The 24,916-nt window shown below is 33.8% G+C and overlaps 1 protein-coding gene across 5 annotated transcripts in view; it reads right to left on the bottom strand.

Annotated features, from left to right (window-relative positions):
- Positions 1–24,916, bottom strand: part of Wrn (Werner syndrome, RecQ helicase-like) — a 138,290-nt gene that overhangs the window by 23,405 nt on the left and 89,969 nt on the right. For 4 of the 5 annotated variants that reach the window (XM_005398390.2, XM_005398387.2, XM_005398389.2 and 1 more), the window contains 9 exons: positions 24,640–24,814; positions 19,848–20,029; positions 15,547–15,648; positions 13,664–13,756; positions 8,873–9,014; positions 4,078–4,248; positions 3,905–4,002; positions 3,347–3,416; positions 2,485–2,561 (listed from right to left, as the gene is read on the bottom strand). In XM_005398390.2, coding sequence (XP_005398447.1) covers positions 2,485–2,561; positions 3,347–3,416; positions 3,905–4,002; positions 4,078–4,248; positions 8,873–9,014; positions 13,664–13,756; positions 15,547–15,648; positions 19,848–20,029; positions 24,640–24,814 — 1,110 coding nt within the window. The remainder of the gene's footprint in view (positions 1–2,484; positions 2,562–3,346; positions 3,417–3,904; positions 4,003–4,077; positions 4,249–8,872; positions 9,015–13,663; positions 13,757–15,546; positions 15,649–19,847; positions 20,030–24,639; positions 24,815–24,916) is intronic. The other variant, XM_005398388.2, reaches the window with a different exon arrangement.

Raw genomic sequence — 24,916 nt, 5'->3', positions numbered from 1 at the left:
CTCTGGATCAAATTTATTCACTATAATAGTAAAGATAAAACTGCAATATGAGCCCATCAGAACACTGGCATGTTTAAGGAAAGCATCTATCTCTTCCTCCTCAACCAAATGCAGTGAAAGAAAATAATCCCCATCCACTAAATAACATTTTTCACCAACAGAGACACAATCATGATTTCTCCTGTGAAACTACTAATTTTTGGTTAGTGAGAACATTAGCAAAAAGTAAAATTATGCAACAATTTCTTTAAAATCACTCCAACATTTAAAAAGGAAGTAGTTTAAAGGAGGGAGAGAATACAACCAATTAGAAAATATAGTAAAAAAAAAAAAAAAGATGCTGGGCAGCAAAGCAGATATTCTACAAAAGGCATTTCTCATCAGTAAAATAACTGTAAATACAGAGTAATAAAAATGGAATTGTATAAAAGTCTATACAAAAGTCACCAATTCTAAATAAATTTCTACTTCTTGAAGATAAAAGAAAGATCTTGGAACTTAAAAAATGTTTGTAGGCCCACTGTGGTGGCGCATGTTTGTAATTCCAGCTACTTGGGCGCCTAAGGCAAGAGGACTGCAAACTGAGGTCAGCCTGGGCAACTTTGTGAGACCCTGTCTCAAAAAGAATTTTTTAAAAATCTTAATGGAAGGCGGGGAGATTGAGGAAGTAGATCAGTGGCAGAGTGTTTGCCTACAATCTGTGAGGCTTGGTTTTAAGCCCAAGAACTGGAAAAACTTAAGAAGAAAGAAAAGAAAAAAGGAAATATTTGTAATTTCACAAATTCAGAAACTGTGGCGTAAAATAAAATTTCATTTTCACAGTTATCAAATCCTACCACTGACATAAACAGACTTTAGCCTGAGGAAAATAAAGTTCTCATTCAAAGAATTAGTAATATCAAGTTAATCAAGAAAATAATGCCAGGCTTGTCATCCTAGCACTCAGGAGGCTGAGGGAGGAAGATCACCAAAGTTCCAGGCCAGCTTGAACTGTATAGGGAAACCCTGTCTCAAACCTCTCTACCAAAAACGAAAAGAATAAATTTACTTTAAATTAAATGTTGATCTTTATTAGTATTTACAGAAATTTTATACTAATATGCTATTTGCAAAATGGTTTTTAAACTATTTCACAAAAATTCTCCGGGCTTCAGTTTTACCACTTCCTATTTAGGCAAACTCTAGCTATACTCTTTGAGTTGCTCAATCATATCATTCTTTCTCTTGCTTTCAGTTTTCCTCTGCTTGAAAAACTTACCCTCACACCACCTAACATCTACTTAAGCTTCAAGTATCCCTTCTTTTGGGAAGTCATGCTTATGCCTACTTTTCTATTATTTCCAAAATATTATAACTTGAATTGTAGTTTTAGACTCCCTGTCCTGTACAATCCTCCTAAGGGCCAGTGACTGTGTCTTGAATATTCTTCACTTAATCCCAATGCCTAAAATGGTAGCTGGCACTAAAAGCAGCAGCCTCGTAAAAGTTTAAATGAAGACATACTCAGGATAATGAATGGATATATTATTTTGTACGCTCCTCAAATGTTTTGTTTACATAAAGCCATAGTAATACCATATATCCAAACAAAAAGAAATGATTTAGGGGCTGGGGATTTAGCTCAGAGGCACAGCGCCTGCCTGACAAACGCAAGGTCGTGAGATCGATTCCTGGTATTGGAAAAAAAAAAACCAAAAACCAAAAACCAAAAAAAAAAAAAAAAGAAATGATTTGAAGTGGGAAACTGGTATTATGATAAACATTTTGTCAGATGCAAACTAGCATTACGTAAGTGAGCAAAGCATTAAAAATGCATAACAATCTGAAAGCACATTCATTTACTTTGACTTGATGAGAATGTAAATATAGCTCATTAATGTATAATTGAGGCCCTAGCATGTTTTGCAAATTTTCCATCCACAAACCTCTGGAATTCTGTGTAGGTTCTACACTTTTAAGTCACTGAGTTAAACAGTAAACTTAATTATACATTAACTAGCCTGCCTTGATCCTCTATCAATTTTTGTATTTATTATTTTATGTTACCAGAATACTTGTTTTGAAAATGAGGTGGGAATGTATATATTTCATATAAACTGGTAGACAAATATAGCTTTGAAAGCCAGCTTTCCCATTAGTTAGGTGCTCTGGAACAGAATAGTTAACATTTTAACCCTTGGTATCTTTAACTATAGAATTCAGATTAATAATATAGCAACTCAACAGCTGTTGCACAAATTAAATGAGATATTACATAGAAAATCCTTAGCATTTAACATAGAACCTGGCAAAATACAACGCCAAGAAGTGCTCCCTATTAATAATATCATTCATTTTAATAACTGTAGTATTAGATACACTTTAACTTTAAAATATTGTTTTGCCAATAAAATAGGCCAAATCTGCTAGTTATTTCTCTTTAGAAAAGAAAGAGAAACAGCGCTGATAACATAAGCATAGATAATAAAAAGTCAGAAACTCTACCTTTTTCTAGGAACGTTAATCTCAGAAGAAATTTTATCATGTGCTTTGTAAGAATACATCTTCTCCAAGCTAGACTGCTTTTAAACATATAAAGATCCATTAAAAAAATGAGAAGTTTATAAAATGTTTAAGTATTAATCAAAAAAGATACAAAAATCTCAGTTACAATTTTCCCACTAACTAATCAGGTCACCAAATAAATCAACTGAAAATAAATTCTTAAGGCATCACTACTAAGATCATATGAGTAGATAAAAATACAACTCAAAGTCCCCTTCCTCCCTAAGCCATAAACATAGACAATCAAAAGAATGCTCTGAGACACAGCAAGGCCCAAGTTACAAAACTGAGTTAATTACACTCTGCATAGTTTAATAAAGCAGAAAAACTGGACAGAAAATTTAATTTACCACACTTGTCCATTTTCCATGTTCTCACTAGCTGAAGTCTGCATGTGGGTAAGTACTTAATCCATTCCCTGAGATCCCAACAGAACAAGAAAGCATGCACACACCCACATGCAAACACGTGTGGCTTCGATGAGAATATTTAGGAATAAGCCTTATTTTTCTGTCAACTATGAGTATCATAATGCATAAAAACTCCAAGCCAAGTGAGTTACAAAGAAGGTGTAAAAGAATCAAAGTAAGTTACTTTCTCAAATACTATCAATTTTTCTATTGGCTCCAAAAATTAAGTAAATCATATTTTACTCTATTCATATCACTTCTCTTTCTAACTTATGATTTATTATATGTGCTATTATTCCTTAAATTGGAGGGGATTTAAAACATAAAATTTTTAAACAAGAGTTGCACCAATGAAGAATGAAACAAGTAAGAACCACCTCTTTAATACAAACCTCGGCAGTTAACTTAATTGACATTTGATTAGAGGGATGATGTTCAGTGCCCCAAGATACAGTACTAGAACTGAAAAAGAGAAAAATTAAATTATTTCTGGTGTTAAAATGCAATTATCTAATTCATGAATCATCATATCCTCACTCCCAGAAAGTAGATGATATTATTTTACCCTTCTAGAAATGATAATTTTAAAAACTGATTTCTTTTCCCAGAAAAGGAAGAAGTTTAAAAGAAAAAAACATTAACAAATGATCAATAACATGTAAGGCACTAAAAAATAGCCAACAGCATCTTCCCTTCCCACCTCCCATACATAAGAAAGAAACTCAGTACACAAGTTCTTCAGCATTCAACCAAGAAAGTGTTCTGTGATTTATTTTTTTCACAGAGCGCCTTTCTCCCAAACTGCCTAAAACAAGCATGCAAAATAAAGCAAGCAACAGATTTTACTTGTGAGGTCCCTCTAAAATATTATAATTTGAACCACTGAAACAAAACAACCAAAAAAAAAAAAATCCAAAAGTGGGAAGAAAAAAAGAAACTGATAAACAAACCTTGGCAGGAGAAACTTCTTTGGACGCAGTTCTTCATTAGCTTCAAGTATAAGTCTCTGATGAGATTCTCTATTGGCTTTAACAAGCCAATTCCTACCCTATGAAAGGCAAGAAAAATCTTAATACACACTGAGAAAAATTATGTCAAACACATAGAATTTTATTCAGTTTACCTTTTCTGTAAGGGTGCACATCTTTATAAATTTGCTACTACCAGGAACATCCTTTAAAAATCCTTCAGTCATGAGCTGGCAGTAAAAGGCCTTCCACCAACTCTCTGTTTGATCCTTGCCAGCACCAAAAAGCTTGTGTCTACGATATTTATCTGGAAGACGCTGAGAACTCTGAAATTAGGAATAAAATCAGTACCTAAAAATGCTTATTCAATTAAAAAGGCTAAGTATAACACAAACCTACCTACTGATCCTTTGGATTTAACAATAAATTTCAACTTTAAAATCTCTCTCTCTCTCTCTCTCTATATATATATGTGTATCTCTCTATATATATATATACATATATGTGTGTATGTGTGTGTATATATATTATATATATAACATATATAAATTATATATATATATATATATATATATATATACACACACATTTTTTTTGAGATAAGGTTTCAGGATGTAGTACAGTCTGGCCTCGATCTCACAGTGATCCTCCTCCTGCCTCAGCCTACCAAGTGGTGGAATTAGAGGTATATGCTACCACTCCCAGCTTTAAAAAGTTAGAAAAAACTTATACCCATTCCACTTGTTCTGAACACTCAAATCACAAATAAGGAGTGTTACGTTCTTTTTGTTTTAAATAATGACAGAAAGTCTGATATATAATTCAAATTGCTTTTCTCAATATACAGGTTTATGTATGTGATTAGAATACTTAATCCTTGCTATTTAGACCTTTCATTAATATACATTACTATTTTTTTAAAAAAAACTAGGATAAAGCCAGCCTTTTTATTAGTTAACTACTGAAACCTTAACTAATTCTGAATTTCTTAACCTAACATCATCTAGTCTGTTTTCCCTGGGACACGTGCTCATGGTCCTATGAACTGCTAAGAGTTTACTTACCTTTGTAGCAGGAGCGGAGATTCTATCGCTTGCAAACTAGTAACACCAAAGATACTAAGTTGCCAAATTACCACTTACTAGCTCTCTAAAATTATCACTTTTCCCTTCCTCAACTGAAAAAAACCTGAAGCGAATATGCACATTTACTAGTAAAGAATAATGAGACTTTCTAATTGGTAGGGAATGACTACCAATTAGATGTTAGTTCTTAGATATTAGATATGACTACCAATTAGATATTAGTTCTTTTACTTTCTTGATCAATACTCATTGTGAACACTGTGTACTATGTGAATAATTAATATTGTCATTGCCATGGTAATCACTATGTAGAGAATATTGTTGAGAGAGGGGAGAGAAAACTTGCCACTTCTCCAATTAATTTCCTTAAAAGTCACAGTTGCTTTTTGTAGTAATTCTTTTCACTGTGAGTGACACTTTCTTCCACTTCTTTCCTCATTCCATCCCTGAATGTACAAGTGTACCCTGCTACAATCTACTATGTCCCCAACAAAATAAAAAGCAACAGTGGTATTTTCACAAGGATTTTTCTAATTTCCCTACACATGCTCTCTTCAGAACTTTAATAATGCTTCAATTCTATTTATATGTACTTTATCTCCTATAATATATAATTTTTTTTCTTCCTAACACCTATACTAGATGATAAGTCTCATTTAATTCAGCACTGGATCACCAGCAAAATACAACAATATAATGCCTTACGCAAAAATGGATGTTTAACAACTAGTATAAAAACTTATAAAGTTCAACTAATGTACATCAACATTTGGCTCCAACCAATGAAGGTCCCTGGCATGAAGTCTAGACATCCTGCTAAACTGTACACAGTACCACCTTACAGTATTCTTCTCCAGCCTGAAAACAGTTGCAATTCTTTAATTAATTTTTATTTAATTAGTTGGAAGTGTCTATTAAAAAGGACTATTGGTCATGCTACCATGTAAAACTAACCAAACAGTTAAAAGGCAATAATAAGGTGGGGCAGTATGTGGGCTGCAATTTAAAAACCAGACTTATTCAGACAAAATTGGGGGGACCTTTATTAAGAAAGTGATAAAACTTGTGTTTAAAAACACTACAACTCTAGAAGATTTAAATTTCTAAGTTTTAAGGTATAAAACAAGCCCATAGCTTCCGTCAAATGTTTTTTCCCCTCTCTTGCCCAGTTCCTACAGGCAAATGAAGCCCACAGCTGCCACTTTACAGCTTCAGAAAGTCACTCTGAGCTATTCATTCTATATGCAAAATAAAAATCAAAGGATAAAGTAACAACAATTATCTTTAGAAATACATTTCAACCAGATGAAATCTCTTGTTTCAGAAAATTAAATGGAAAGCCTTCTCCTGTTAGATTGTTTGAAAATTATAGAGGGAGATTAAAACTACCAAGAATTCCAATAGCTTTTTCTAGGTCCAAAAATCTTTTATCAAAAGCGTTATCTAGGGGCTGGGGATTTAGCTCAGTGGCACAGCATGTGCCTGGCAAGCGTGAGGTCCTCAGTTCAATTCCTGGGGACGGGGACAGGGACTGGGACGGGGACGGGGACGACGACAACAAACAAAAAAGTGTTATCTAAGTTGCGCATGCTGATAGAGCCTATAATTCCAGCTACTTAATAAGGCAAGGTAGCACAATCAAGTTCAAGGCCAGCCTGGGCAACTTAGCGAGATCCTACAGCAAAAAATAAATAAAATTAAAATTAATTAATTAATTGAATAAAAATTTTAATTACAAAGTGTTACGTGGTACCAGGGCTGTGATAAGGTTTTGCTAAATGTGATGAGAAAAGATGTTACATTTAATTCCAGTATGCAAATTCATGATTGTATTTCTGTTTTCTAATTTATAAAGTTAAGGCCATCATGCTTCTTGTCACATATTCACACAAGGTGTTTAAAGATTTTTACATGGTGAGCTAATTACACAGTTAAAATGAAACTCTTTAGGTGACAGTTTACTGTTCAATAATTAATCATGCATGTGCTTTAAAGCAAAATTTTAAACTCCACTTACAAACTTATGAATAAGCTATACAATTGTGTATTATTTTTCTAAATATTCTCTATAAGAGTAAAATCATGTATTACTGAGACTACATATTATATATTTATACATTATTTCTTTTTTAAAAAACTCCAATAGAGCACAATTTCAGACACATCATTTTATGAATCAAAATTATCTACAAAGATATTAATTTGTCAAATTAGCTAAGGGGAACATTTGCTAATTCTTAAAGGAATTACAATCCTAATTTTTAAAACAATATCCCAAAAGATACCATGATCATTGAAGGGAGAGGGGATATATCTCATTTTCACTGCAGGTAGTATTTACAAATTTTCATTAAGTGGTACTTTTTAAAAAGTTTTACACTTTTATCTAGCAAGGGTAGTATAAAATTTCACAAAACATAAACTTCTTAATTTGAGGACTCCCAGAAGACTCAGTATAAGAAGTCTGACTTGGTTTTCAAATAATAGGTGAAATCTGATCCCTCTTGTGACCAGTTCAAGTTTTTCTAGGAGCCCACTTATACTTATTTGTTGATACTGGATATGGCTAGATTATATCAAATTAAAACAAGAATAATTTTTATAAACTATACACTCAACTGGGATACACAGGTTTTGAGGTGAAAAAGAAGAAATTTTTACAGATCTCAACTATATGTAAGCTGTCTCCTGTGATTTAAGTTCTTTTTTATAATATATGGCATCATTCATAGCAGATAAGACAAAGTTCTTTAGGCAATAATTCTACTACTGAATTTCTAATCAAACTAGTGATTGACAAACAAAAATTTAAACTCAATTCAGAATCTAAACATATCAGTGTCTTAAAAATAAAAAGTAAAACTTGGGTTGGGGATATAGCTCAGTGTGAAGGTCCTAAATTCAATCCCCAGTGCAAAAAAAAAAAAAAATCAGAACCTGAAAAGTTAATGTTTCCAACATATTTCATTGAAAATATTTCTCAGCTAATTTAATGTTGCTTTCTGAACAAAATATTCAAAATATATTAACATGGGGCATTTCCAAATTTAACAAGTGTTTACCTAAATGATTTTTAAATTCTATATACAAAATAATAATCTTAAATTATTTTTAAAATATTATTAACAAATATACATATTTACATTCTCTTCCATGCTTGGTTTAACTAATACCAATCAGGTGAATCAGTTAGCTTTGCTTTACAGACTTCTAAATCAATAATAAAACCATATATACAAAGTCTCAAAAAAAAAAGCTCTTTAAGTGTGTCTTATTTGTTTCTGTAGTTTGTTACCATAATGCTAGCACATTAATTTCTCTTTGCAAAACAAAAGGTAGTTAAATTAAAGTAACTATTCATTGGTAAAGAAAAAAAAAAACTTCCTTAAAATCTTAAATAGTTCTAGTAAGAAATGAGGAGAAAGAAAAAAGTCTTGCCAACATTGTCATTGAATTTAATCACTTACAAAATAATTCCTGAAACTAATGTTTTTCTCAAACAGTTTAATAGTTTCCTAGGCACCAAAAGATACAATTTTATTCAACTAGTCCCTTGATACAATGAAAGTTAACTTTCCTTAATTATCCTAAAAAAAAAAAAAAAAGTCTAAGGATTTTACCCAAATGCAACGTAATAAACCAATATAATGCTTCCAGACTGAGATTCAGAGCTTAGCTTGGAACATCAAAACAGCAGGAGATGTGATACACACAAGTTGTGTCAAAAGTAATGAATGGTGTGCTTAAATAGAACTTAATATGACTGTTTGAGCTTCCAACAACTCATCCACAGACAAAGCTAACACTCAAGAAAGTATAGTAGGAGTGAAAAAAATCCATGAAGGTCATTCACAGTTATACTTACAGATCCTCGGAGAAATAAAATTGGAATCCCAATTCCAAACTTTCCCTGCAAGATGTCCACAGCAGATAACAGAAGGAATGCTTGTGGACCGAAGTCTTGTGATGTCTCATCAGAATCATTAATGGAATAGCAATGATTCAGTCTATAAAAGAGATAATATATTAAGAAAGCACAGACAAAGTAGGAACCCTTAGAAATTAAAAGATTTAGTGCAACAATTATCTCAGAAGTGCCAACTGCTCAATTATCTAAAAGGGGCCAACTGCTTCAGAAGTTACAAAGTTCATACAGCCAAGAGTGTGTGAAATATCTAAAAAATGAAAAAAAAACTTTGTCATTATAGGATGTTGTGCCAACAGTTCTCTTCTCATGCTCTAGAAGCCAGGTTCAAGAAAGCAGAGGTGCTAGATTACAGCTAGAACAGCAGCACTTGATCGGTTATATAACTATTAGACCACTGTGTTAGGTTTTGTTAGAAAAAAAAAATAAGGTGGGGGAGTTACTGCAAAAAATAAAAAGTTTTATAACTTAAAAAAACAAATCTCCTATGCAGTAAACTGATACTTTAAACCTTAAAGACTATGAAATATGACACAAAGATTATAAATCTTTCTTTTGAGAACATTTAAAAGTTAAATTCCTAAGTCATCCTTCAAGTAGATTTGAAATTATCATTAATACAAATGAGAATTCTTTATGTTGAAAACAAAAAAGAATCCTTAAAGAAAATCAAATAAATACGAAGTACCTGATCCAATTACTTTCCTTAAAAAAAAATTATCTTTAAAATGTCAATAAGAATATTTTTAAATTCCAGATAAAATAATGTGTTTGGAGGAAAAAAAAAACCCTACTACATTCAGTTTTATTCTCCTAACTTCCTTAGTAGAATTTTTAGTTGATAAATATTCTCTTCAAATAGGAAGCTTTATAGCTACCAAATACCCATAAAGTACTATTTTACCAGTTTTAATATATATTATTGCAATTATCACTGTATTCTAAAATATTTTTAATTTCCAGTTTGATTTTTAAATTATTTTAAAGTGTTTGATTTTTAATTTTCAGATGTATGAAAATTATTTTAGCTGTTTTCCTTACTTCTAAATCAACCACATTCTGCACAGAGAATGTGGTGAGTTGGATAACATCTCAGTGAACATTTTTTGAAACAAGCTATAATCTCATACAGGAGTCAGAAAACTTCTTTCATAAAGGGCCAGACAGTAAATACTTTAGGCTTTGTGGATCACAACAGGCTTTGCAAGAAACTGTTCAGTTCAAGCAGCCACAATAAAGAGGCATGTTTCCTAATCAGGGTGTTGCAAATATATCCTACGTGGACCAAAAGGATCATTACTCCAGACCTTAAGACTCTAGACTGGGCCTGGGGATTTAGCTCAGCGGCAAAGCGCCTGCCTGGCAAGCACAAGGTCGTGAGTTCAGTTCCTGGTACCGGAGAAAAACCAAAAAAAAAAAGACTCTAGACTGAATCTGGACTCTGATCCTTAGCCCAGTATGCTATACAAATAATTACCATTTGCCATGTAGGTCATGAACTAAAAAACTGAGATATATTGCTCTAATTGTTTGGTAGAAGGTTCTGTATACCACGTACCTCATAAATAAAACTTGTTAATAGGTCAATCAAATTTTCTATGACCCATTAATTTTCTGACAGCTTGCTTAGCTTACCAATAATTAAAAATTATATCAAATTCTCCCACTATGACAGTTGATTTCTTCCAGCTCATGTCAGTTTGTACTTTATTTGGGAAACGTTTTTGTTTTGTTTTATTTTAGTGCATAAAACAATTATGTCTTCTTGGTAAAAAACCATTTACCATTACACAGAAACATTTCCATCCCTGATAACATTCCTTTTGTGTTACATGAAAACAGCTATTGCACCCAGATGTACAGCTAACACAAGTAGATAATGTCATTTATTTTATTTTTTTAATAAACATACAGTTAAATTTGCTGTATTTATGTAAAGTTCTACAAATTTTAACACATCTATAGGCTCATACACATAGATACATCTAAGTTTCACCAAAACCAGGACATACAAGAGGACTAAACATAGCAGAGTAAGATCAGCAGCAAAATACAGCCTCACCAGGACCTGGAATTGAGGCACCTGGAAAACAATAACGTGGTAAAAACAAAACAAAAAAAAAAAGCAGCTCTCTGGGAATCAGGAAGGAACTGACAGAGAAACTGGGAAATGACAGAGAAAATAGAAAAACTGAGCACAATGCAGAGTAGGACAAAGCAGCCTGGAAAGCTCACCCAGTTCCCGGGAAAGGGCACCTGTCTCTGCTTATACAAGGTAAGCCCAAGGAGGACCACCAGCCCCAGGGAGAAACAATGGATCAAGCCAGCAGCACTAGCTCCAAGAAAAGCCCATGGTCATTATACAGTGCAAATTCAGCATGGGGTTTTACTGTAAAAGAGAACTCCTTTTACATGGCAGGCTTGAGTTGGAGAAGATATCCAGAGCAGCGCCCACTATATTTGTGCTTAATCAGGAGCCATTTTAGAAGAGGGTAGACTGTGGGGCTGGGGATTTAGCTCAGCGGCAAAAGCGCCTGCCTGGCATGCGCAAGGTCGTGAGTTCAGTTCCTGGTACCGGAGAAAAACCAAAAAAAAAACAAAAACAAAAACAAAAACAAAAACAAAAAAAAAGAAGAGGGTAGACTGTTTTAAGACTGGGCAATAGAAGAACTACAGAACAATAGCACTTTCAGGTTTCTGGGGTGACCCTACCACAGTGGCTGGGTGGAAAACAGCCATAAAAGATAGTCATGGAGATAGAGCAAGCTGGGCATAAACTCCCAGAGAAGTTAAAGGTCAGGCCAGAGAAGGACAGGGGTCCAACCTTCCAACTTGAGAAGCCACACCAGTCATGAGTGCCTATTGGAGGGGGCTGGGTTTGAAAGTGCCAGCATTAAGTCCAACAGCCTGCTTGACCTTTCTACCACGTTCCCTACGTTCAGCACAGAGCTCAGTAATCTTTTTGCTTTCCCCATTTACCAGCATGATCAGGGATATACTTTGGCACAGCCTGGGTTGTAGAGAGAGAGAGAACTCGAGGAGGGTAGGGTACCTCCCAAATCCACACACACAAAACAAGGTGGAGAAAGCCATGACTTAGGGCACACAGAGGGACACAGAAACTAGAAACCACTGCATTGACCACAGCCCAATAGGAAAGGCTTGTTTCTTAAGGTGGAAGTTGATGACTGATTTGATAGCTATATTCTTTTAAATGTATTTAATGATTTGAATTTTCTTCTCAGTATCCTACACACTTTGTGTTTATTTCATACAGTTGAAAAATTTTTCTGACTTACTTTGAGATTTCCTCTTAAGATTCACAGATTATTTAAAAGTGTGTTATTTAATTTCCAATGGTTTGGAGACTTTCCTCTTGTCTTCCTGTTATTGCTTTCTAGTTTAACCCCATGATATTAAAAAAAAAAAATATTTTACCCAAACAGAATATTTTAAAATTTTTAAGGTTTGTCTTATGACCTAGAAAAAGATTGACATTTCACAAATGTTCTATATGCCCTTAAAAAGTATGTGTACTCTGCTGCTGTTGCATGGATTCTTCTATTTAAATTAATAAGATCCAGTTCATTGAACAGTCCTTTTCCTTTCTCCTTCGTATTGTTTTTTGTCTACTAGTTATACTGGTTGCTAAGAGAAGATGCTGAAGTCATCAAGTGTAATTGTGGACTTTTTCATTTTTCCTTTCAGTTCTGTAAGTTATTTTGTTAAATGTATATACTATTAAGACTATATCTTTTTGATTGTGATGGTTAAATTTATGTATCAACTTGGTTAGGCAATGGTGCTCAGTTGTTTGGTCAGACACTAAGTGTTGCTGCAAAAGTATTTTATAGATGAGATTAATATTTGTAATCATTTTACTTGACATAAAGATTACCCTCAATAATGTGGGTAATTTCACCCAATCAGTTGAAAGCCTTAAAAGCAAAACCTGAGGTTAGCTGGAGATGGAATTCAGCCTAAAAACTACAGCATAAACTCCTGCCTGAGTTTACAGGATACTGGCCTACCTTAGAAAATTTAAGATTACCAACTTCCACAACTATCTAAGCAAATTCCTCAAAACTCAATTCTAGGGCTGGGGTGCTCAGCTGGTACTCAGGGGATATAGCTTAGTGGCGTAAGCACCTGCCCGGCAAGCACAAGGTCCTGAGTTTGATTCCCGGTACCAAAAAAAAAAACCTCAATTGCATCAAACCATTCCTCCTTCTCCCTCTACACACAGACACATACATGGACACACATACACACAATCACTGGTCCCGTTTTGTTGGACAGCCCCGACTGATAAATCCTTGAATTGACTCTTTTACATCATGCAATGTCCTTCTTTACCCCTGGTAACATTCTTTGCTCTCTACTGCCAATAGCAAAACAGCAGTTAGTGTTTTCATGAGATATTATTCCTTTTTTAAACTATGTAATATAAAATATAATCACATTTAAAAATTAATTTTTATAATTTATGCCTTTAAATGATATTTTTGGATAATTTATAGCTAATGTAACTATTGATATCTTTGGATTTAGGTCCACAATTTTATTACCGATTATAAACAGGAAAATAATCTAAATAATTCACTTTTTAAATTTTAAATAAATTCATTATTTTGTTCAAAAAAACTTTCAACAAAAATTCAATTAAATATATCTGAAAAAAAAAAAGAGACACAAAAGACTTTTAGAATGTCATCAGAAAGGAATATTTACCTGGACCTGCAATTATCACAGCATTTTTCGGTTCCCATAATACCCAAGGAGGCTTTTCGTAGTTTTCTGTCTTCAAAATGAGACAAGATGATCCTATCCAGGGAAAATTTTAAATTAAATAAAAGAACAAATATATGCATTTGCTAAATTCATTGTAAAAAATGAGGTGAAATCATTATTAATTGATTTACCTGGTATTCAATACAGTATTTGAGTTCAATTTACTCACGCACAAAAACAAAAAACTGCCTTATCCACTAAACAGTTTATACTGACTGCCCCGAGCGTTGCTCAGGCCAGTGTGATTGGCACCAGTAGATTCTTGTTTGCATGAGATACACTTGTATGTGTGTTTATTTTATACAAACTGTTTTCTGCATACCTTTTAATTTAAATGTTGGATTCACCTTTGCTGTGCTTCTAGTGAAATCTAATAAACAGTTCTGATTATTTTCTTTTACTAATCTGGGTTTATTTTATTTGTGAAAAATAACCTATAGTTTTCCGCTACAATCTATAAAAACTTTTTTTTTGGTACCAGGAACTGAACTCACAACCTCACACTTGCCAGGCAGGTGATGTGCTGCTGAGCTATACCCCAGCCCTTATGAAAATGCTTATTGTAAGTACATTAGATATAATTTTAATACTTCTCCAGAACCTAATGATAGTCTTTTACAATACAGAATAGACATGTTTGGGATACCGAGACTGAACAGAAAAGAAGTACCAAAAAATCTGCAAAACAAAAAACTGAAAAAAGGGAGAAATGTTAGCATATCAGAGAGGAAAAGTCTGTGTTATGAAATGGAAAAACAAAAACATGTCTCCCTATTGTCAACTATTCATAATACATAAATAATAGAACTTGAAAGAAGAAATGAAACTAAAAAAATTCCAATAGTGTCTAATGATTATAATTCTATGGGGGAGTCAGGCATGGTGGCGCACGCCTGTAATCCCAGCACTTGGGAGCACTTGGGAGGCAGGAGGATATTTGTGAGTTTGAGACCAGCCTGGGCTACAATGTGAGCTCAAGGCGAGCCTGAACTGCATAGCAAAACACTGCCTCAAAAAGACAAAAAAAAAAAAAATTCTATGGGGGACATACACACAGCTGACCCACATCTAACAAGCTACCTTGTAATCACAAAGTGGGAAAAAAATATTACTATAAAATACTGATGCTCCTTCTGGACCAAATAATATGGAACTCATTTATTATTTATTCATAACAAGGGGGTTCAAAAAATCATTTACAACTTAAAATTAGGTCTAACAGACCAAATAACTGAAAAGCACCTGATAGTGAAACGCCAACCAGCACATTCATCATTAACGTCTTCACCATAACGTTTAGTGGGGAGACATTTTTCGGAAATTATACTACCCCCAGAAAAAAACGAAAGACTAACACAACAGTGTAAAATATGTCGTAGAAAGAAAGACAATAATAATAATGCAAAAAGAATTCGAAGACTACATACTACTATCCAAACTGCAATGCTATATTGTGTATTGAATGTTTTAAGATATATCATACATTGAAAAATGATTATATATAAAATATGAATTTGATAAAATTGTCATTTTTATACATCCTGTTATTGTATAAAAATTAACATAGGCGGGAGAGATAGCTCACTGTGCAAGCGCCTGCCTGGCAAGCACAGGGTCCTGAGTTTGATCCCCAGTACAAAAAAAAAAAAAATTAACAAAATATATGTAGTTTTTGGTCATCCTGTATTTAAATAATTGGACTGGTAAGTGGTTAAAACTTTAGGACATATGTAATATAATATTCATTCAAAATACTTATAATGAATAACAAGACATTTTCTTAGACCCATGCTATTAATTGATATAAAATGCAATATACATACTGCCGCCTACATCTGCTGGAACGAAGATATTTTTCCATTTTTCCCACCATCTTTAATTTGTATGATCGAAACTTTTCATTATGTATCTCAATAAAGTGTTGCCTGTCAATTAAAAATATCACAGGATTATTTAAAACTATTAGGAATTTTGTTAATTTTTAATTAATTAGTTTTTTTTAAAACCCACACTTCTATCATTTGTTTTACACCCAGAAAGTTCTCTTGTACACCTTCCCAGCTGTGCCTCCCCCCGACACATAGTTTTTTGACTGTTTGCAAGCTTTCTGTTATACAGCAATTATGACCTTTCCCCAGGAAAAGCTTATTATTTAAAATATTTATTTTCTATGAGAAATTCTATAAAGAGCCCTTCCCAGTCTTCGTCGTGGCCCAGGAAGTTTATATTTGTAATCCTATGGAAAAGTTATTAGAATTCTAGAGAATTAATTCCAATCTACCACTTCCGGTGCCCCCCATGGTAAGAATAAAGACACTAAGGCACATCTGTAGTTATGGGGAGCCAAGGGGTCCTAAGTCCAGCTACAATGATGGCTAACTGGAACAAAGGCCTCCACCCAGGGCCAAACCTGGGTTTTATTAATCGTGAAGAAAGGAGTGGCTTGAGGATGAGTGACTGTGAGAATGGCAGGAAGTATGTGAGTGCTGTGAGCTGGGCTATATAGGAGGCCTGAAATCACCTCTGCAACATGCAGAGAAGGATATGCAGAAGAAATAATATGCATCAAACAACTGAGACAGTATCTAATGTTTTGAGGTCTGCGCTTTAGCTCTGATGTGTGATCTTTTATGCCCTGGGAAGTCATAGCCTCTTATTTCGAGGCTTGATCCCGGGTGAAGGAATGGAGCACTGCTCCCCTCACACATTTCATTTGGGAGTAAAGGGGGTCGGGCAGGAAACAATGCCCTGTCCACTTTGCTTCAAAGACTACATATCATCCCTGGGCTGGACCAATTTGCATTGCTTAAAGCCAATTCAAAGGATAAGGAAAAGTCCCAGTCAGCTCTGCACACATCAATACATGGAAATAGGGCCCGGTTGAGCCAAAATGAAGACAACTGCTTCTCCCTCAAGGACAGTCATGCAGGGTCCTCCACAGAATTCAACCTATATAAAAAAATGGTGAAAAAAAGGCACATCACTCCAGCATAAGCCTTGATGCTCTAACTCATCCTGACTGTTCATTTCTAGTTTTCTGTGAAGAAATTCTGTGACTATCAAATATCAGATAATGAAAATCTTCCAAATACTTCTGCATACCTCTCCAAGGAAAAATAAAAATCTGGGTAGAACCGTTTTTCAGATATTGCAAAAGTACAAAAATGAGGTACTTAAAAGATCTAAGTGATAACACTGATCCCAATCAAAAGGACCTATCCAACCTTGTGACTGATCAAAATAATCCCTGTACAATTCTCAGGGAACTCTAGGAATTTTAAATAATCTGTTATTCAGAAACATTCCTGTAACTTAATGCCATCAACTACTATTCCCTTCCATGTAATCCCCACCCCCACCTCATTTTCTTCCAGTTGCTGACTCTGTGCCCTAGGTTTATCATCCAGCTCATCTCACTATTCCTGGCTCAAGGGTAAATATGAGTTTTTGTTTGTTTGTTTTGGGCTTTATTTACTGTGTTCTTGTTCAGTTCACGTCCTTCTCCTCAGACAGCATTTACAAGGAAAACAAATACCTACATTCCTAAAACTAGATGATCTCATATATCCGGTTTAAGTGACTTCATTTAAATAATCTCATCAGTATTCACACTTCTGAGAAAATACAATTTTGAGTACCTAAAAAATAAAAACTCTAAAAACAATACCAAAATGATCATTTTGCAAATTTGTCTTCCTTAAAAAGATCACATCTATTGGGTTTGACTGTTTAAGATAAGAGAACTGTGAGCACTAGGACTTTGCCTGTGGTGCAGCTTCTGCAATAAGAACTATCAAATCATATAACGAGTACTTGGAGTATGGCTCAGTAGTAGAGAAACTGACTAGCATGGGAGAGGCCCTAGATTCAATTCCCAGAATCACAAAATAAATAGAAATAAAATTACGGTTAAATGACGATTTAACAAATTTCTTTGTCACTGAAATTTATCATGAAATAGACTCTATAACTTTTGTGAATTAGTAACCATTTCAGTTGAGAGTTAGTAGCCTCATTTAATTTTAAACTTCATTTTTTCTAGAAAAAATTTATCACCAGGAAAACACAAATCTATCCTAAAAGCTCAATTTTTTATCCTATTATCCTATAACTTTATTTCCTTTAGCACTGATATAAAAATAACTTGTCTGTATGAGAAATTCAAGAAGTTGGGCTACCATACCCTAAGGTTCAGTAGCCACTGACTCAACCACCCTCAAGTCAAAAGTGCAGTTAAGCTTACAATGTTTGCATCTGCACTGAATAAGTACATTTTTCTTGTTGTTATTCCCTAAACAGTGAGATAAAACCACTACTTACATAGCATTTACATTGTAATAGGTATTATAAATAATCTAAACATTATATATAAACAGTATGCCATTTTACATAAGGGATCATCCTCAGAATTTGGCACCTTCAGCAGTCCTAGATGCAATACCCTAAAAATACTACATATATGATGATTATATGGATTTTTCTGGCACCATATATGATTACTAATCACTGTTACTTCTTGTTAAATCTTAATGAAACCACCACTTAGTATGTCCAGATAATCAGGAAATATTTACTGATGAACCTGCAAAGCCACAGTATAAAATTCAAGCTGTTTTATGTCTTTGGCAACCAGGGTAATATACAAATAAAATAAGAACTGGTAGAAATTAACTTATAGGCAATATATCCCAGATTTAACATACCATGCACAGCTATGCTGTACCCCAGTTATTTTAAATTAATTCATAAAAAATTTGAGAGAGATATTGATGTTAAAAAGAAAAAAAAATTGTTCTGTGTAAGAAAAGGATGATTTTATTGTTTTTAAGTTAAGAAGCAAAAGTTACTGATAACTTCTAGAAAGAGTTTAAAATTTATAGCAAATATTTTTACCTAACTAATCTCTATTATTCTTTCTGCCTATATGACCATATCCTCAAGGAAGCCTCACATGACATTTTCAACTTTGTAAAGATCACCTGCCTTTATGTACTCCACTCAGTACATTTTCCTTCATAGCTCTTAACTGTTCTAACTTCTTTAATATTAACACATAACACCAAACATATTTGCATGGTGCCTTTAATAACAAAATTTGATCACTAAAATTTTCAAATGCAAAAAGTATAAGATGAGCCCTACATATTCACAAATGTATGACTTTTTAATTAAGATCTATTATTCCCTTTATTCTATGAAAGCAAGTTTTCAGAACACAGTGGTCGTTCAAAAAACATTGATGAATGATGAAGAAAAACAAAACTTGTATTGGGTAGGTACTCACTCATCATAAATAATTAATATACCCATGAAAAAGTTCAACTTATTCAGCAGCATGAAGGTATATTTTTAAAATAGCCTCACTTTGGCAAGCTCATGTTACAGGTACAGATTTTCCCCTTTTCCTGAGGTTTTCGTTCCTTCTGATGAATGAAAGAATAAATCGGTAAATTCTTCCCTAAATTTTTGCAAGATAAAGCTTTCCTTTCCAGTCCCTTGATACTGCCTTTCTAATATCAAAGAATTTAAGTGCCACAAAAAATCTATTTAGTGCTTAAGTAGAACGATTTTCCTGAATTTAAACACTTAGACAACATTGTTATGGTAATCTTTCAGTACACTATAACATGATTATTCATATTCAATAATTTTCATAGTTGAGGAAAGCTGGGATGCTCTCATGAAATTCACTACAGAAATGAATGTAAAGACACCCACGTAGGGATTGGTAGAAAGATCTTAGAAAAGTACTTATTATTGTAACATGAGAAGACTCAACAATCATAACAATACCTGAAATAACTATGGTTGAAGATATATTACAACTTGAGAGGATCTACAAAAAAAAGAAAACTGTTCACTGATACACAATAGCAGTTAAGTATACCAAGTATAGCCCTGATTTAGTTAATTCCACACACCAACTGAGCAAGGAGATTAGGTCATCTCTTTGTGGCAGCACTTATCATACATTCTTTTCACAGATATCCTCTGTCTTTTGTTTGGGGTTGGATTTGAAGGGGGACTGTAAATGCACTCACAAATTACATACATGTAAGTTCGTGCCTCAAATCCTTTCATGAAAAAGAGAAATCAGCAAAGTGAAAGCAATAAATGTTTTTACCTATTTAAGTGAAAGTCTGCTGGAGCCCAGAGTACATGACAAGAACTTGGAAGTCCATCACGGCCAGCTCTACCAATTTCCTGGTAGTAAGATTCCATTTCTTTAGGTGCACCATAATGAATGACCTTGCGAATGTCTGATTTATTAATGCCCATTCCAAAAGCTACAGTAGCTATGACACACTGAGAAGAAATAACAGCACAGTTTGACAAACTAAATACAGAACTGAAACTCTGAAAAAATTAATAATATGTTCTTTCAAGTCCCTAGCATAAAACTGAATTTAAATAATTTTATCCAGTCACTTATAGATTAAAAAATTATCTGCCCAATTTATAGATTAAGGATTGGTGAACATAAAATGGGAGTTCTATTTACTCTCTAGAAAAAGTAGCAGATAAAAGGGTGTCTGTCTCTGAACATTGTTTAAGATAATACAAAAGGTTCTTAAAATATGTATTATATTAAATTAAATAAAACTTTTATATTACTATGAAGTTCTAAATGTCATATCTGATTGCAGATACCTTATTCTAACAATATCCTAAGATGCAAGTTTCTCAATAATGATGGTATAGTGATACATAAGCTTATCTCTGTATATTTAAAAGGGTAAAACTGATAAACTACCTAACAGGTATTAATGTAAAGAGATAAGATTTACATGATCAGGGAAAGATTAAGGAAGAACTAGTAATAAGTACACAGAAAACTAAAAAAAAAAAAACCTGATAACGGATTAACAATAAAAATACAAAAAGACAAGCAAAAGAACACTAGTACCCACACTGTTTAAAGGTAAAAAGCATTTATAAATTGTGTAAATTTCAACATTCATCTAACTAAAATTATGATATAAATAAATTGGGAGGAAAGAAGGTCAGAAATGCATGGATTGGGTGAGAAAAGGAAAGTACAGAATGTGAAAGTGACAGAACCTCTGTCCTGCAGATTGTAGAGTCAATAAATAATGCCTACAATTAGTAAAAAATTAAATGACAGCAGTGCATACACATCACAGCAGGATACAGCAGTAACCATCTACAGACTCAGAGTCAGGGATGGGCAACAAATGGTGATGGAATGAGGGACAAATGATTTTCACTGAAAACATGGCAGAACTACTTGTAATAAAAATTAAAGTGCTACTTTGAAAAAGAGGCAGGCTAAGATGAACTAGGAGAGCAAAAAAGAGGAAATAAAGGAAAGGATAAATGAGAAAAAAGGAAGAAAGATGATGGACAAAGGATACATGAGAAAGGTGAGAGAAAATTACATGAGTGAATATAAGTGAAAGTTTTGGGCAAAGAAGTCTGGGCAATTTAGCTTTATTTAAGCCGCAGTAAACAATACAATAATTCTAACCATATTATTTTTAGATGAGATTAATTCTAGATTTTATTTTCAAAATATCCCTACAAACTTTCAGGTATAAATAAAAATGTTTATCAGTAAGTTATTCATAATTTCATTCTAGAAGGGAAACAAATTTAAGTCATCTTGAAAGGGCAAATGAGAATACAAAAGGATACAAAACTAAGGATTAAATGTAAGAATGAATGGTCACAGATTAAAAATACTATTCAGCATCTAAATGTGGTTGGATTTGGTTATAAGAGGAAATAAAAGTCTATTTTTTAAGTTATAAGATGAAAAACATTAAGTTTCTAAGCATCACTCATTGAGAGTTCATTACGAGATCAGCTCTACTTTTAAGCTCAAACTGAAGTATGGACTGTTAAAAAAACTGGAAAGAGTATTTAGAATTCAGTATGTTTATGCAATCAGCAGACAATAAATAATGACAAGCACTCAATTCCAAGAGCACCGACCTATTCTATAAGGATGAAATGTATTTTCATCATCTTCAGAAAGTGACACTTTTCAATGCAAATGTGACACTTTTGAGCCATTTAAAAAGACAAAGAAAGACTCTACAAGACAAACTTAACTATCAGCCCAGGTTAGTGAAGGCGGTCCTTTTAGAGTTTTCAATGACACAAAGAGCCCACTGCAACAGGAGTGCCATAGGTTCACCACCACTGGCCTGGGTGAAATAATCAATTTAAATTTACTAATCTGCATAATGTAGCTAAAAATCTGTAACATCTTGTCATAGAAAGGGAAAATAGAGCAGCACACACATATATAAAAGCCCTTCTATAAATTAGATATAATTAAAGATCACTGTGAGGATTTTTAAGCCATATTTCAAAATATTAATGTTTTAATGAAGGAAAACCAGACGTACCTAATAATATCAGCCATCAAAACATAACCCGGATAAAGTTTGTGCTCTCTCATATTTTTAGGAGATGTTTTAGTTAAAAAATTAATTCATTTTTGGAAAATGGATGCACCCTGAGACCGTAATATTAATGAAGTAAATCAGACATACAGGCTTGTATATTACATGGTTTCTCTTATATGAGAAACCTAGTATGTCAATAAAGTACAAAATAAAAGACAGATACAGGAAAAAAAGAGAAATGTTATTATTCAACATGGACAGTTTATCTAAACATGTACCTTGATTTTAGTGTAACTGTCTTATGTATTTTTTATGATTTTCTGACTGTTAGTCTGGCTGAGAATCTGTACTTTTGATAACTTGGTAAGGACTTGTAAGTAATCTGATGGGAGGTGGAGAGAAAAGGGGGAGAAAAGAATTGAGATGAGTTATGTACATGTACCAACTCACCACAAGGAATGTAATATGGACTGCAAACACATACTGACAAAAATAAAAACAATTTGAAAATCATATGGTTTCTCATACGACAAACACAATACAAAAAATAAAATAAAATAAAATAAAATAAAATAAAATAAAATAAAATAACTAGCAATTGCTCAAGACAGAAGAAATCACTGGTCTGTTAATGGCTTGAAAAAGGGTTACTATTAAGATGCATTAATAGCAGCTTATAAATTTTATCCATAAAACTATTCACAAATATAGGTAAAATCTCTATATAGTTATGAAATGATTTTTATCGTGGAAAGAATAGCTGTTTTGGGGCAGATAAGCATTACAGGACGACTGTGCAGGGTGCATTTTATAGACACAACACTGAATGATACGTAAAAGAGAAGCTGCACAATGTTGGCTTGAGGTGGACAACAACTACCTATCACAGGAGGGGCTGGACACAGATAAATATGTCAGAGCTAAAGTTAAGTTCATCTCTTCAAGGGCTACTGCACACATTTCAAGTGACTGTGTGACTACAGAGATGATGCTGACAATGTCGCGTTGCTGATTTAAATCTACTCAGATGACCTGAATTCAAATCCTAGCAGATATCGTCTATGACACCCACTGAATCAGGTCAACCATTTGAGAAACCTCAGCCCTAGTACTAATCTAGTAACTTCATCAACACCCCTCCCTTGTTCACACTTTCACCTTGACCTCAATCCTACTTAGTGCTGCCAGTTTGTTTGTACAAAGTGTGATTAAAACCTACAGTGAATGTTTAAATACAAATAAACAATGTATGACAGTATGGAAAAGATAGTGTCATTAATCCCCTGCAAATATTCCTCCTTGCTTTGAACATACTAATCCCATCACTCTTGCCCCTTTCAGAAGCAGTTCTAGAAGTCCTTGTTAGTGAGTATCTTTTCGTGACTGCCTTAATGCCTTGAATCGATTTAAAACACTTTCGGCAATTCTGTCAAATAAAAAATTACAATGTGTCCCCATCCACCTTCTTCATTAGATTTGGCCCTGTGTAACTTCTGGCTCTTCCCCAAAGTCAGAATTAAGGTAAAAGGTAAACGTTTGAATAGATTCAGGACACTGACCCAGCCACAGCAGCACGACTGAAGACACTCACGACAGAGGCCGTCCAGAACTGGGGCCAGTGTGTTTGAAGTGAATGAGGGCATTTGAGGGGAATGGATGGCAATGTGCTCTGACTATAACAAATTTTAAACTTGGCTAACATACTCACTGTATTTTCTGATCCTGCCTCATTATAGTCATAATCATCGTGCTCAAAAACATAATGGAGTAGTAAATAATAATAACAATAATATTTAAACTTTATTCTGTGGCCCTTTAAGGACTATAAGGTTCCTGGGAGGCCTGTGAATTCTCTTTTTTCCCTCACACCAATTTCAACCAGAATTATTCTACTTTAATCTGCTTTACCTATTAGATAAAAAGTTCAGTTAGATTAACAATTCCAAGGCTAAAGTAGTCAAGAAATTATGGAAATATGACATCAAGACTTGCTTGCCTCTTTGCACCTTTTAAAGCTACCTGTTCCCTGGCCAGCCAACTCATTCAACTTTTTCCCTGTGAGTGTCTAACAGCTTCACACTCCCTCTTCACCTATATTTTATACTATTCCTACTCCACACTATCTTTCCCCCCACCTTTCTAAACCGCTGATAGTTTCCTGTGCATTATCAGGTCACAGTCTGCACCTGTTTGTCTTTCTTCCTGGAATTCTACAACAAACTTCACTGCTCTTATCCCTGACTGGCCTGGTAAACTGTACAAACTTCTATTTATACATTCTGACTCTATTCAAATTGCATCTTCCTGGATTACACAATCTACCCTGACAGCGCCAGGGCTCCCTAAGCAACAGGTACAGACTATTTATATTAGTCTGCAACAGTTTATTCTACATCTATCCCTGACATTATACACCAATCCCCTTTACAGAGGGACTGCTATACACTCAACACGAAGTATTTAATAGAGATGTGGTAAATATTTGAGGAACATTTACTTAAACTATGGGGCGTAAAAAGAAATGATGATTGATGTCCACACCTGAATTTCATCCCTCATGAACCTGTGATGAACATCTTTTCTTGTGCTAAAACTCATGCCTGCATGGTAGGTTCCACAGGCTAAATTTAGTTTCCCAAGTTCAGCAGTAACGTGTTCTGTCATTTTTCTGGAAGGACAATAGATGATAGTTGGCCCTTCAAACTCCCATTCAGAACTATAAAGAAAAAAGAACAAAAGAACAAACACAAATATTACACATATGCTTTAGACCAGTTTGAGTTTTATCTTAATTTTCCCTTTTTCTTTCTTTCTTTTC

Source organism: Chinchilla lanigera, unplaced genomic scaffold, assembly GCF_000276665.1.
Source record: "Chinchilla lanigera isolate Chin_1 unplaced genomic scaffold, ChiLan1.0 scaffold00062, whole genome shotgun sequence".
Taxonomy (NCBI): domain Eukaryota; kingdom Metazoa; phylum Chordata; class Mammalia; order Rodentia; family Chinchillidae; genus Chinchilla; species Chinchilla lanigera.
The sequence above is the reverse complement of the archived record's forward strand: the minus strand, read 5'-3'. Positions and strand labels throughout refer to the sequence as shown.